Here is a 12,885-nt window from a genome sequence, read left to right on the forward strand (position 1 = left end):
ACTGCCTGGGTCACCTAGGTCACAGTCCTGCACTGCCTGGTCACCTAGGTCACAGTCCTGCACTGCCTGGGTCACCTAGGTCACAGTCCTGCACTGCCTGGTCACCTAGGTCACAGTCCTGCACTGCCTGGGGCACCTAGGTCACAGTCCTGCACTGCCTGGGGCACCTAGGTCACAGTCCTGCACTGCCTGGGGCACCTAGGTCACAGTCCTGCACTGCCTGGGGCACCTAGGTCACAGTCCTGCACTGCCTGGGGCACCTAGGTCACAGTCCTGCACTGCCTGGGTCACCTAGGTCACAGTCCTGCACTGCCTGGTCACCTAGGTCACAGTCCTGCACTGCCTGGGGCACCTAGGTCACAGTCCTGCACTGCCTGGGGCACCTAGGTCACAGTCCTGCACTGCCTGGTCACCTAGGTCACAGTCCTGCACTGCCTGGTCACCTAGGTCACAGTCCTGCACTGCCTGGGTCACCTAGGTCACAGTCCTGCACTGCCTGGGTCACCTAGGTCACAGTCCGGTCATTCCACCTCTGAACGTCCCTGCACTAACAGGAGCTTCTAGGGGGCACCTCACCTCCAAGCCACAGCATCTGAGGTCTTTTTCTTACTGTGAGGCCAGGGTGCAGGGCACAGCAGGCCAGCTGTGGTGAGCAGCCGTGGACAGTGGTTCTGACACTTCTGAAATTGCACCTGCTCAAAACCTCTCCATGTGAAGTGTCACTCAAGACAAAAAGCAGGTCGTGTCAACCGTGCACCTTCAGGGGGACTGCAGTGATCCCAGTGAGGCGGGAAGCCCCCCTCGGGTCCTCCCCTCCCCGGGATTGCGGTGGAGTGCTGGAGCGGAGCTGCTGGCCCTTTGGACAGATAGCAGGTGCATCCGTTAACTAACAGTGATGGTCTTTGTCTTACAGCCCCTGCCCCCAGAAGGCAGAAATGTGACCACTGGACCGCGTGCCCCACCAACACCTATGCCTACCGGTTGCTCAGCGGTGGGGGTCGCGACAAGTACGCCAAGATCTGCTTTGAGGATGAGCTGTAAGTAGCGGTGTTCAGGAAGGAAGCACAGCGTCCCCCACCAGTCCCTTCTGAGGCTGCCCACGTGGCAGGACTGGCGAGAGGAGACTCATGCCCCTGGCCCCCGCCTAGGGCCCCGTGCACCTGGGAGGGAAGGATCACCCCTTGCTGTCTGCGTTTGCTAGGGAGGGACGCTGATCATCGCTAGCGGTGGGTGGGCGTGCGTCCTGTGCTGAGCTGCTTCGTTTTATAGTTTGTAATTCATCCTTTACTTTGAGCACGTGGCCAAGTCCAAAGCCAGAGCTTGTGGGTGGTTCTTTATGGTCCCCACCCTCTGTGCACCTCCCAGGGGACAGGCCCATGAATACCCCTCCTGTGCAGGTGGGAGAATCTGCGCAGTTGGCGCTTCTCCAGGGAAGCCATCCGGCCTGTACTTTTCCTGGTGGGATTTTTAACTCAAACTCCGTTTGTGTGGTCATCAGGGCTGCTCCGTTACCTGCTCTTTATTGTTGAGCACTTCTTTGCCCTGGAGCACAGCGTGCTCTTCTGAAGTCTTTCTCAGTTCAGACCTGAAACCAGCCATTTCTCAAAAGAGACCTTTCCCTTAATGGGTGTGGGATTTGGAAGCCAGGAGGCTCGCTGTGGGGAGCTACGCCCCAGCACCTCTCCAGTGAGCAGCTCCTCTGCCGGTGCTTTCCGGGAGCCGCTGTGATGGAACCACTTCTGAGCATGGATAGTGGACAGAGGCGAGAAATGCATTTCCCGGGAAAGGAGAATTTGCACTGGTATTTCCAGCTAACATTTAACACTGCAGGATTTTTCCTCCATTAGGAGCTTTGATTTCACATTTTAACTCTTTCCTTTCACTGAGAACCTCATTCCTAGAGCGGTTTAACACCTGCTTTCAAAATGTGCATCAGGAGAACTCAATGCAGCTGTTGAGTGAAGGTAACGTTTTTGTCAGTTCTTTTTTTCTTTAAAAATATCACACTGCAGTGTGCAGTATTATGATTGAAGTCATGTGAAAGAGTTGTTTTTCCCATAGTTGTGGGATATACTTGATATGATTAGGTTCATTTCCATTCATTTTTAGTTCTAAGATTTTTTTCTATTTTTTCTTTGGATTTAATTTTTGAATGTGTAATATATTTACATGGTTCAGAAATTACCATTATGTATCCAAAAACATACATTCAGAAAAATCTTCCCTAAACCTTCCAATTTTTCTCCTGTTCTCATCTCAGTTTTTTTTATTAGTTTCTGATCTATCCCTCTAATGTTTGCTTTTTTGGCAAAATAAGCTTTCTCTCTATATATGAAGATCTACCAATATATGAGTTTTATAAGCATGCCTATGTGAGTTCATGTATATGCATGTATGAATAGGTGTGTATATGTGCACATATACTATATCTTCTGTCCCCTTCACTTTCTCTTTTTCTTTTGCTACACATTCATATATGTGTGTATATATACAGATATATATGTGTGCATATATATATATATACACATATACACACAGACATGTCCTTTCTTACATAAAAGTGGTAAACTCCATGCACAGTTTTGCACTTTGCTTTCCTTACTTCACAGTATAATAGAGATTGCTCCCTGTCAGTACAAAGAGATTTCCCTAATTTATTTTATTGGTGCATAGTATTCCACAGGGATGTTTCATAGTTTATTCAACTAGTTTTGCACTGACAGGCAGTTCTAATGTGTCAGATCTTTGGGTATTACTAGTAATGCTACTGTGAATAACCTGTGGTATGTGGTTTTGTAATTGATCCTTATAAAGTGGTCACTTGTGTCACCGCCATCCAGGTTAAGCCGTAGACTATCGCTAGCACTCCGCAGGCCCTCTGTGTACCCTTCCCAAGCGCAGCCCCTGTGTTAAGGAACTCTGTTCCCTTTTGTGGTGATCACGTCCTTGCCTTTCTTGATGGTTTCACTGCCTAAGCATACATGGCAAAACACTGTTGTTTAATCTTGTGTATTTGAATTTTATATGAATGGAATCATAAATTATATGCTCTTCTGTGTCGGGTCTTTTTAGCTCAAAATGACATTTGTGAGATTTGTCCTTGGTGTTGGGCATAGCTATTTTTGTGGATCTGAATTGCTGTGTAATATTGACTTGTTATTTTCCATTCTACGGTTGAATGGCATTTGGGTCATTCCCAATTATTTTTGCCTAGTGCTGTCTATGTCTCTTGGTGCCCATGTGTATACATTTCTGTTGACTTTGGAGTTCAGGGTGAAGGAGGGTCTCACAACCACTTATTCTAGAAGGACTCTTAGGAAACAAACAAGGTTATACTTATGGGTAAGGTTTGTCACAGCAAAAGACACAGAGCCAATTCTGCTTGTGGGTTGCTAATGGTGAATTCTTGCATTTCATTTTTCTTTGAAATATCTGTCTTTCATCTTTATTCCTGAAAGATATCTTGGCCGGATGTGTTGGTCATTATTTTCTTTCGAAACGTTTGAGGTGTTATTCCATTTTCTTCCAGCTTCATTATTTCTTTGGAGAAATCACCCAACAATCTAATTGCTGCAAATGTGAAAGTAATTTCCTTTCCCCTTTCTGATTCTGATTGTCTTTAGGATTTTTTAACTTGTTTTTGGTTTTCAGCATTTGTACCCTGATGTGTGTGCTGTAGTGTATCTTATTTGTACTTTCCTGAGCTCCTTAAACATGTATGTATCGAAGTTCTTCATTGTATCTGACAACTTTTCTGCTGGTACATTTTCTTTCCCCTTCACTTTCTCTTTTTCTTTTGATATTCTTAACGAAGCACATTTTAGACCTTAATACTGTATTCTCTAAACCACACTGGTTTTTATTCTGTTTTTTATCTCTGCCTTCCATTGCGGACAGAACTGTTCTTCATTTCAGTGGTATTCTCTTCTACTGTGTCTAATCTGCTGTTAAACCCATTCATTGACCATTGATATTAGCTTATTATATTTAGTTTTAGAACTTCATTTTTTTCAAATCAGCATGTCAATTTTTAAATTTCCAGTTCTGAACTTTTCAGTTTTGTTGATCATTTTCTTGAATATATTAAGTCTAGTTATTTTGAAGTCTATGTTGGATAACTCTACTATTTTAACCCCTTGTGAGTCTGTCCCTATTATGTTCCATTGGTACTTGTTATATTGGATTTTTTTACTCATGGGCCGGATTATGCTTGACAGTGAGCCAGACAGTACATTGGAGATTATCTTTTAAATAGAGGCAAGAGATATGTTTTAGTCAGTTTTCCATTCCTGTAATAAAATATCTGAGGCTTGATAATTTAAAAAGAAAAGAAGCTTATTTGGCTCACAGTTCTTAGGTTCAAGGGCATGGCACCAGATTCTTCTACTTAGCTGTGGTGAGCCTCATTGTAGGAGGCTTCACAATGGTGGGAATTCATGCAGAAAAGATTTCATGAAGAGACAGGAAGCCAGGGAGATTCAGGGGCTAGACCCACTCTTTCATAACAACCTGCTCTCTGGAGATCTGATTCGCTCTGTGAGAATAGCATTGACCTCTTCTTCTAAGGGCATGTCCCCAGTGACCAGTTACCTTGCATGAGCCCCACTCCTTAAAGGTCCCAGCTCCCAACATCACCTCACTGAGACCACGCATGAATTCTTGGGGGACTACACTCAAACTACATCCAAACTAAAGCAGGAAAAAATTTTCTGTGGCTTCTGAGGATTTTTCTTTGCTGCTCTGAGGGACCTGGAACCAACAGCAGAGCAAGAGACAGCCTGAATAAATTTCAACAACTGAGGCTTTCTGGGCTACTGTGCTAAGGGCCATGCAAATGCTGACTTCATACCCAGCTTCTCCTCTGGCTCGAGACTCCGCCCTTTGTAAGAGCAAACTGATGTAAGATGTGGGGACTCTGACCTGGTCCTCTCTTCGGCCTCCCGTGGTTGTCAGAGTGCTGTTCACCCCCTTTGGCACCTTTTCTGGATTGGAAAATGCTCCTGGGGTGCTGAGCCCCCAAGTGCTGGGCTCAGCACCGCAAATCCCGTCTCCTCTGAGGTCTTGCATCGGAAGTCATTTGCTCCCTTATGAAGGCTCTGTTGACTCCTTGAAAACCTGTCCTTCTTCCCTGCTTTCCTCCAGGGATGGTAGGTGCAGCTCACCCAAGTGTCCACTGTTGGAAAATTCAGGTTCCTACCGAACATTCCCTAAAACTGTCCAAAAGCTCTAAGACCAGGAGACTCAGGGGGAAGCTCAGGTCAACACTGCAGAGCAGAGTGATGAAGTGTGTGTTCACCTGGGAAAAAAGGAGAACTCCAAGTTCTCTTTGTGATATTGCCATATCATCGATTCTAAAACTTGGCAGAGGGTACACACACACACACACACACACACACACAGAAAAAGAAAATTCCTGTGATCTCAGAAATGATCACCATCTCCAGAAAGTCACTCGGTCTTCCTGACGTCAGGATCCGGTCACCATGAAACTGACATCTCGTCTTCTGCATTTTAGAAGTAAACTCTAAGTGGTACGGCAAAGTGTTTATTCAAGGAACTAGCTAAGCCTTGTGGTTGGGTGAAACAGTTGCCTGGAGTTAAGCCACGCCTCCGTCAGTGCTTCCCCGGGTAGAGATGGGGAAGAGTTGGGAAAACCAGGTTTGGGCCCATCTCCCGTTGACTGAGCTCTAACTACCTCACATCTATAAAATGCAAAAATGGATGTTCCTGAGCTGGTTGAAGATTCGGTAAAAAAGCATTTGTGAAGAGCCTGAGCTAAACAAATATGGGTTTTTCTTCCCTATCCTTTGCCTAAGTTATAAGACTGAATGCAGCTTCCAGGTGCCGGGGGGCGGGGTGCTGAGTCTACAGAACTCGGGCAGACGTGGGTGGATCGAGTGTGGGGTGACTCTCCAGGGAGCTGCACCCCAGCAGCTCTCCAGAGTGGTGATCTCTTCAAGGAAACAGTGGGAAACCGTGGTGGGTGGGCCGTGCTGCCCAGAGAGGGTCTTGTGAGCAGGGCCAGGGCGCTCCTTTCTGGGCAGGAAAGGAATCTCGACTGACGCTCAGTTACGTTTCAGGCTCATAGGAGAAAAGACGGGGAATGTGGCAAGAGGGATCAACATTGCCATCGTGGACTGTAAGTTCTAAATGATTTCCTTAAAATGTCTCTAAGAACTCTGAGGTTGGGTCTTTCACCCAGACCTTGAGCTCTGGAGAGCTTTGCACATGATCTAGTTTAGGTCTGTCTTAATGCATTTTAAAATGATGGACTTAGTTATTCTTCCGAGCCCCACATTTCAGATTGTGTTTCAATAACAACAAAACTCACTGAAGACCAAACACAAAAGGAGTTTACAAAGCACAAAGGGGACAGGCGGAAGGCACCAGCTGGGGCCCCGGGTCGCATCTCAGTCCCACTGCTGGCCAGCTCCCACTGCCTTATGATAAATGGCCACAGGAAGTCCATGGAAGGCAGATCCGGGCCCTGCTCGGAGGTCCTGCTGCCACTGGGAACCCTAGCACTCAGAACTGCAGCAGGGTCAGAAGGAGTTCCCTGCAGAATCCCCGGGGCAGCAGACAGCATGGGCCGGGGGCAGAAGAGCTGCGGGGAGAGACAGTTCTCCCTGTTGAATGACCCCAGGGAAGGCTGACGCACATGGCTGGAGGGACTGAGGGGTCTCTGTTGTCCCTGGAGGAGATGCAGTGGGGAGCAGAACGGTAAGGTCAGCTCTAATGGGTGCAGGCTGCAAGCGGCTCTAGAGCAGTGGCCAGGCTCTGTCCTGCTGTCCCTGTGCTTGGTGACATTCTTTAGGCCATCCCATCAACTGTTTCCTGCAGACACACAGACAAGAAACAGCCTGTTAGGAGGAACCAGGGCCACCCACACACCCTGTATTATTTATTTTTTAAGCACAATTTCTTTTATTTGCAGATGTAACTGGGAAGCCGATAGCCACACAGTATTTTGATATGTATGGAGGTGGTAAGAAAACATTTCCTGTTAAGATGAAGTTTAAACATGGACTAGACCCTAAAGAGACTGGGCATTTATTCAGAAAGGAGGAGGGACGCTCTGGTCTGCATCTCTCTCTGCGGGCCCCTCGGGCAGGCGTGGCTGCCCTGCTCTGGGATGGCACCTGAGTCCAGCTCCAGGCTAGCGACTGCAGAGGCCCCTGGCCGGTGCTGCAGGAGCTGTGCTGGTTGGAGGTTGGTTGCTGGACCTCTTGGGGCTGCCCGCCTCGGCTCTTGGTCTGGAGAGCTCCTTTCCCACTCTGTACCCAGAACATCTGTTGTTTGTCCTGTCACTCACCTCAGATGGTCCCCCAGTGAGCCCCAGATGGCCCTGATCCCATGTTGAGGCCAGCACTAGGAAGCAGAGTGGACCTAGAGGCCGCGGGCAGAGGGAGGCCCTGGCCAGGGCAGGAGCCTCCATTGGCAGAGAAGACCCTCAAACTCGCCTGCACTGACCCCACAGATAACTCTGGACCAATGATGAAGTTCATTCAGAGCGCTCCCTCGAGATCCCTGCTGTTCATGGTGACCCACGACGACGGAAGCACCAGGTGAGCGTGTGGGGAGTCAGCATGGCCCCAGCGGCCAGCAGGGCGGAGCGCCAGGGGCCTCCCTCCTGGTCTCCAGGGGAGACAGAAGTCCAAGCAGGGGGGCGCTTGTTTCAGGGACAGGAATGGCTTGCAGATGGCGTGACAAAGCAGGCTGTCTCTAAAGGAACTCTAACCTGGAGCTGGAGCACCTGCCTGCTGGCCCAGGGCTCAGTCCCCCACAGCAAGCAGCTCGCAGGGAGGTATGAGCTTTCCAGCCAACCCAGAGAGGGACTTCCAGGAAGATGGCTTCCCCACACGGGGAGCAGCAGAGGGTACAGGAACACACACACACACACACACACACACACACACACACACACCCCGCACTCACGGAGGAGCTGGTTTAGCTCGGTACTTCTGAGTGCGATCTGCCAAGTCAACATGCGCCTGTCTTTAGGGAGAATTCGTGAACCTGGAAAGCATTTTACAAATGTGTCTGACCTCAGATTCATTTCTCAGGAAGCGTCTGACACACCAAAGTTCCTTAGATGATGCTTGGAAAATGCATCAAAATGACTCCCTTAGGAAAATCGAAACATCTTGTTCTCTTGTTCTCCCTCCTTCCTTCGCTTCTTCTGCACCACACCATTTCGCCCTGATGGCGTTGTGTTTTGTTTTGTGTTTCTTTCCTTTTCTAATGCTGGATTTTCTGACTATGGAAGAGCACCACTTTGGACCTTGGTATCGTCCTCCAGCTTTGCTGTCCACCTTATTTTGTAGTCAGTCAGCAAAATAGCAACCTGGACTGGAAAGGATGTGGGCCAAGTTTGAGGATGTGGCTGAACCACCAGACACACACAAGGTCCTTTCAGAACCAAGAAGTGAGACCTCAGAACAGGTCTCTGAGGGCTCTGGATGCCATCCTCTGCTGTGCACCCAACCAGCAGGTCCTTCCAGTGGCCTCCCTGCAGCCGCAGGGCGCACCGGCTTCTCCTGGCTCAGGACCAGCATGACTGGCGGCGGCAGCCTCCTCCCCTCGGGTGTCCTCGGGAGGCTTTCTCACGCTGTCCCCTTTGCCTCCAGACTGAAGGCTGGCGCCAAGGATGCCATCGAAGCACTTGGAAGTAAAGAAATCAGGAACATGAAATTCAGGTCAAGCTGGGTATTTCTTGCAGCAAAAGGCTTTGAACTCCCTTCAGGAATTCAGAGAGAAAAGGTGAGTGCTTCTCAGCCTAAGGCTGGGATCTGAAAGGCTGCCAGTGGCTGTCGGTAAGCCTGGCCCGGTCCCCTGGGGTTGTTCTCACTGAAGTCTGGAACTCTCAAGTCTCTTGAATAGAGGATTCTGAGAGGGCCCTGGGATCCGCCTCCCAGCCCTGCAGCCAGCAGGCAGTTCAGGCTCCTCCCACGGAGGAGGTCAGCCTGGCCCCTGCTGGGGACAGTGATAGCACTCCCCTCCTGGGGGACAGAGGGGCTTCAGGGGCCAGGCAAGGCGGCCCCACATTGACCAGCCCTTGATCAGTACAGCCGTCCTCTCCTGTCCTACCTTGTCAGGTGACAGATCTTGCCCTTCCCTAAGGACCCTGTTTATCAGAGCAAAGGAAAGAGCAGAACCAGGTTCTGACTTACCGAGTCTCCTGTGGAGAGCCCAGCCGAGGGTGGCTCAGGGCCATTGTTGAGTCACCTTCAGGACCGTAGCACCAGCCCCATTCATTGAGTCCTTGCAGCTGTTCCACAGGTCAGCTTCCTGGTGCTCAGAGCTGTCAGTGGCCCCGGGGCCGACTCGACTGCTGGAGAGCAAAAGGAAGTTGGAAGATGCTTCTGTTCACCCTCTTGGTCTTGTAAGCCGAGCCCCACCAACTGAGGACTAGTGAGGGTAGACGCTCTTCTGTAACTGAGCTGGGGCCTAGACTCCAGGACACGCCCTGCAAGAGACCTCCACCCGAGCCTGGCAGAGGGCTTCCCCAGGCCCCCGAGCACCCGCCCAGGCTTCTCCTCTGGGTCTCTGTCCCCGCCTGCATGCCCAGGACACCCAGGCTCCCTGCAGCAGGCATGCAGGACTTGGTGTCCGGGTTTTTTTGTCCTTTCTTGCCTGGATTATAACATGTTAAAGGCAGGAACCACAGTTTTCTTTAAATTTTGTCATCCCCAAAGTCTCAACAATAAAAAAGTTTATCACTAGATTAGTTTTAAGAAGATCTATAGGTAGATGGATAGATAGATGGACAGATGTAGCTCTAAGTGAGATTTATCCCGGGGTTACAAAGTTAGTTTAACAACCCCCAAACCCGTCAGTATACCAAACCACAGTAATAGAAGAAAAACCCGACTACCTCATCAGACACTGAAAAGCACCCAACGCCCCTTAGTGATAAAAGCACTGAACACACTAAGAATAGAAGGGGACTTTCCTGCTGTGTCACAGTACATCTATAAAACCCCACAGCTAACATCATGCTTAGGGTGAAAACCAGACAATTTCCCTTCAAGATCAAGCAAAAAAAGAACATCATCATTGCGACCTTTTTCTTCATTTTAGTGAGGATTCTAGTGAGGGCAGATGGAGAAGGCTGCACAGTGTGCCCTGTGTGTGCCAGGCCCTGGGTCCCATCCCAGCACTGCCAAAAAGAAGGAAAAAGTAAAAAGTCATCCACATTGAAAAGAAATCCAACTCTCTCCATTCACAAATGACACCATTTTATGCATAAAAACAACCTTAAAGAATCCACTAAAAACTATTTAAACTAAGGGAAAAGCTTAGCAAGTTTTTAGAATATGAGATCAATGAAAAATTAACTAAATTTCTATTTTTTGCAATGAACAATCAGAAAATGAAATTCAGAAAATAATTGTATTCAGAGTAGCATTAAATAATAAAACAAAGGAAAAAATTTAATGTAGGGGAATAAGACTTGCATACTACAACTAATAAATCACTATTGATGAAAGTTAAGAAAAAGGGAAGATAGTCCATGTTCATGCATCAGAAATTTTAATACTGTTTAGAAGTTAGAACTCCCAAAATTGACCTAAATATTTAAAGCACTCTCTATTTCAGCTGACTTTTCAAAATAGAAATTGAGAAATTTATCCTAAAAATTATATGAAAATTCAAGAAACTCAGATAGCCAAAGTGGTCTTGAGAAAGAAGAATGGAGGTACAGCACTCCAGGTCCCAGTTCTGAAACACATGACATGCTATCGTCATCCACATGGTGTGGTGTCGGCATAAAGCCAGGCACGTGGTCAGGGGAGTAGAATTCAGACTCCATAAAATGGGAGTCCTCATGGCTTGACCAGCTGACTTTCAACAAGGACACAAGGCCGTAACTGGTATAGATAAAACCAGCTATCCATGTGTACAGAAATGTGCTTGGGTCCCCACCTCATGTCACGTGCAGAATCTAACTCAGAATGTCAGGGCTAGAACTTCAACTCAGAAAAAAAAAAAAAACAACAACATAGGTGTGAATCTTTGTGACCTTGGTAGGCAGCAGTCTCATGGCAATGACATCACTAACAACAAAGGTCAATGCTTGTCATCAAAACAGAACTTTCCTGCTTCAAGGACACCATAAAGAAAGTAAGAATCAGAGAATTCTCACGGAATTGGAGAAAATATTTGCAAATAATAGAATGTGTTCAGAATATATATATAAAGAACTCTTGCAGCTCAATATTAAAAAGACCACAAACTTATAAAGTGTTCAAATGATCTAAAATGCTTCCTTTTCAAAGAAGGTTACAAAAGTTCATGAATAGCCGTTCAGCAGCGTTAGTGATCAGGGAAATGGGATAAAATCCCAATGACATGCCACCTCTCATACCAGGATGGCCACAGCCCTATTATTCCCAGTTTAACATAAGCTGGTCTGACTCACTGAAGAGAAATTGAGAATCCTCAGGCCTGTCAAGTGGTGCAGCCTGGGCTGAGCTGGGCTCAGTGGTAGAGGGCTTTCCTGGCATGTGTGAGGCTCTGGGTTTGATTCTCAGCACCACATATAAATAAATAAAATAGAGGTCCACTGACAACTAAAAATTAAAAAAAAAATGGTGCAGCCCTTCGGGGAGCATTCTGGCAGGTCCTCAAAAGTTACACAAGCAGCTCCCACAGGACCCAGCAGTCTCACCCGAAGTGTGCACCAAAGGCGTGAAAACATGCCCTCCTACAAAATCTGCTCCGATGCGAGCACAATCATTTGAGCAAGGAACTCTAAAGTGCCCTGAGAAACACACACAGTGCTGCTCCTGGCTGAAAACTGATACCAGTCAGGTTTGCATTCACATTAAGTGCGTTAAAATGGAGCAGAACTTACAGTTCATTGTCTTCTCTCAAGCCACACCCCAGGTACTCCAGCTGAGGGTGGCTAGTGGTGACCGTTGAGTAGCATAGGCCACAGAACATTTCCATCTCTGCAAAGTGTCCTCGAGCTACATTCAGGGTTATCAAGAGGCGTGTAAAGAGGAAATCCAAGAGCCAGCTTGTGCTGGAGCAAATCCCGCTCCAGGAATTGTTTCTGCTCATGTGACTTTGCTCAGTGACAAAGATTAAATATTTGCTGACTAGCTTAGTGAATAAATAAAACATTTATTTTCCTCTCACACAGATCAACCACTCGGATAATTCGAGGAACAGGTATGCTGGCTGGCCGGCAGAGATACAGATAGAAGGCTGCATACCGAAGGACCTGCGGTAGCATGACGTGTTCCCCGAGAATGGCTTTGTGGGTGGAGGCAGCTGGGCTGGCCCCAGAATCTTATAAGTCCCACAGTCAATCCCTGAAGAATATTTTGCTAGTTGATAAAATCTTGGCACACGATGTTTTTACACTGGTGCTTGTGTCCTGAGGCTAGCGATGAACAGGAAGCCGAATGTGTGGGAATTCACGGGGGACCCCAGATGTAACATGGAGAGTGTGGGGAGCACCCTGCACATCTGGTCTGGAGCAGCAGCCCATGTGGTCCCCCTAGTCCTGCGGAGAGTCTCTATCCTGAGGTCTCCGAGAATGCCCTGGCTCCCAAGTCATCTCCTAGGAGAATGAGCTATGGTCAGGAGGGTGCAGCCGACATCCTTGGTCACTTCAAGTGACATTCTTGGGCTCTGCCTGTGGGCTGTGGATTTTTTCATTTATTCACTCATTCCACCTGGGTGCTGCCTGCCCCTGGCACTTGGGAGCCCAAGTCTTTGTAGAGGCCTCAGCAAATCAAGGATGGGATGGTGGCCCAGGCCCAGTTATGGGCTGAACGGGTCCCCCTAAATTCATTTGTTGATGTTCTGATGCCCAGTAAATACCTCAGAATGTGACCTTATTTGGAAATGGAATTTTTGTAGCTGTAGTCAAGA

The 12,885-nt window shown here is 47.9% G+C and overlaps 1 protein-coding gene across 1 annotated transcript in view; it reads left to right on the top strand.

Annotated features, from left to right (window-relative positions):
* Fam3b (FAM3 metabolism regulating signaling molecule B) overlaps positions 1-12,238 on the top strand; it is a 30,081-nt gene extending 17,843 nt beyond the window's left edge. Inside the window, exons 3-8 of the mRNA XM_026382457.1 lie at positions 914-1,037; positions 6,081-6,139; positions 6,935-6,985; positions 7,478-7,565; positions 8,628-8,760; positions 12,149-12,238. Of these exons, the coding sequence (XP_026238242.1) occupies positions 914-1,037; positions 6,081-6,139; positions 6,935-6,985; positions 7,478-7,565; positions 8,628-8,760; positions 12,149-12,238 (545 nt within the window). The remainder of the gene's footprint in view (positions 1-913; positions 1,038-6,080; positions 6,140-6,934; positions 6,986-7,477; positions 7,566-8,627; positions 8,761-12,148) is intronic.
* Positions 12,239-12,885: the final 647 nt, after the last annotated feature.

This window comes from Urocitellus parryii, chromosome 2, assembly GCF_045843805.1.
Source record: "Urocitellus parryii isolate mUroPar1 chromosome 2, mUroPar1.hap1, whole genome shotgun sequence".
Taxonomy (NCBI): domain Eukaryota; kingdom Metazoa; phylum Chordata; class Mammalia; order Rodentia; family Sciuridae; genus Urocitellus; species Urocitellus parryii.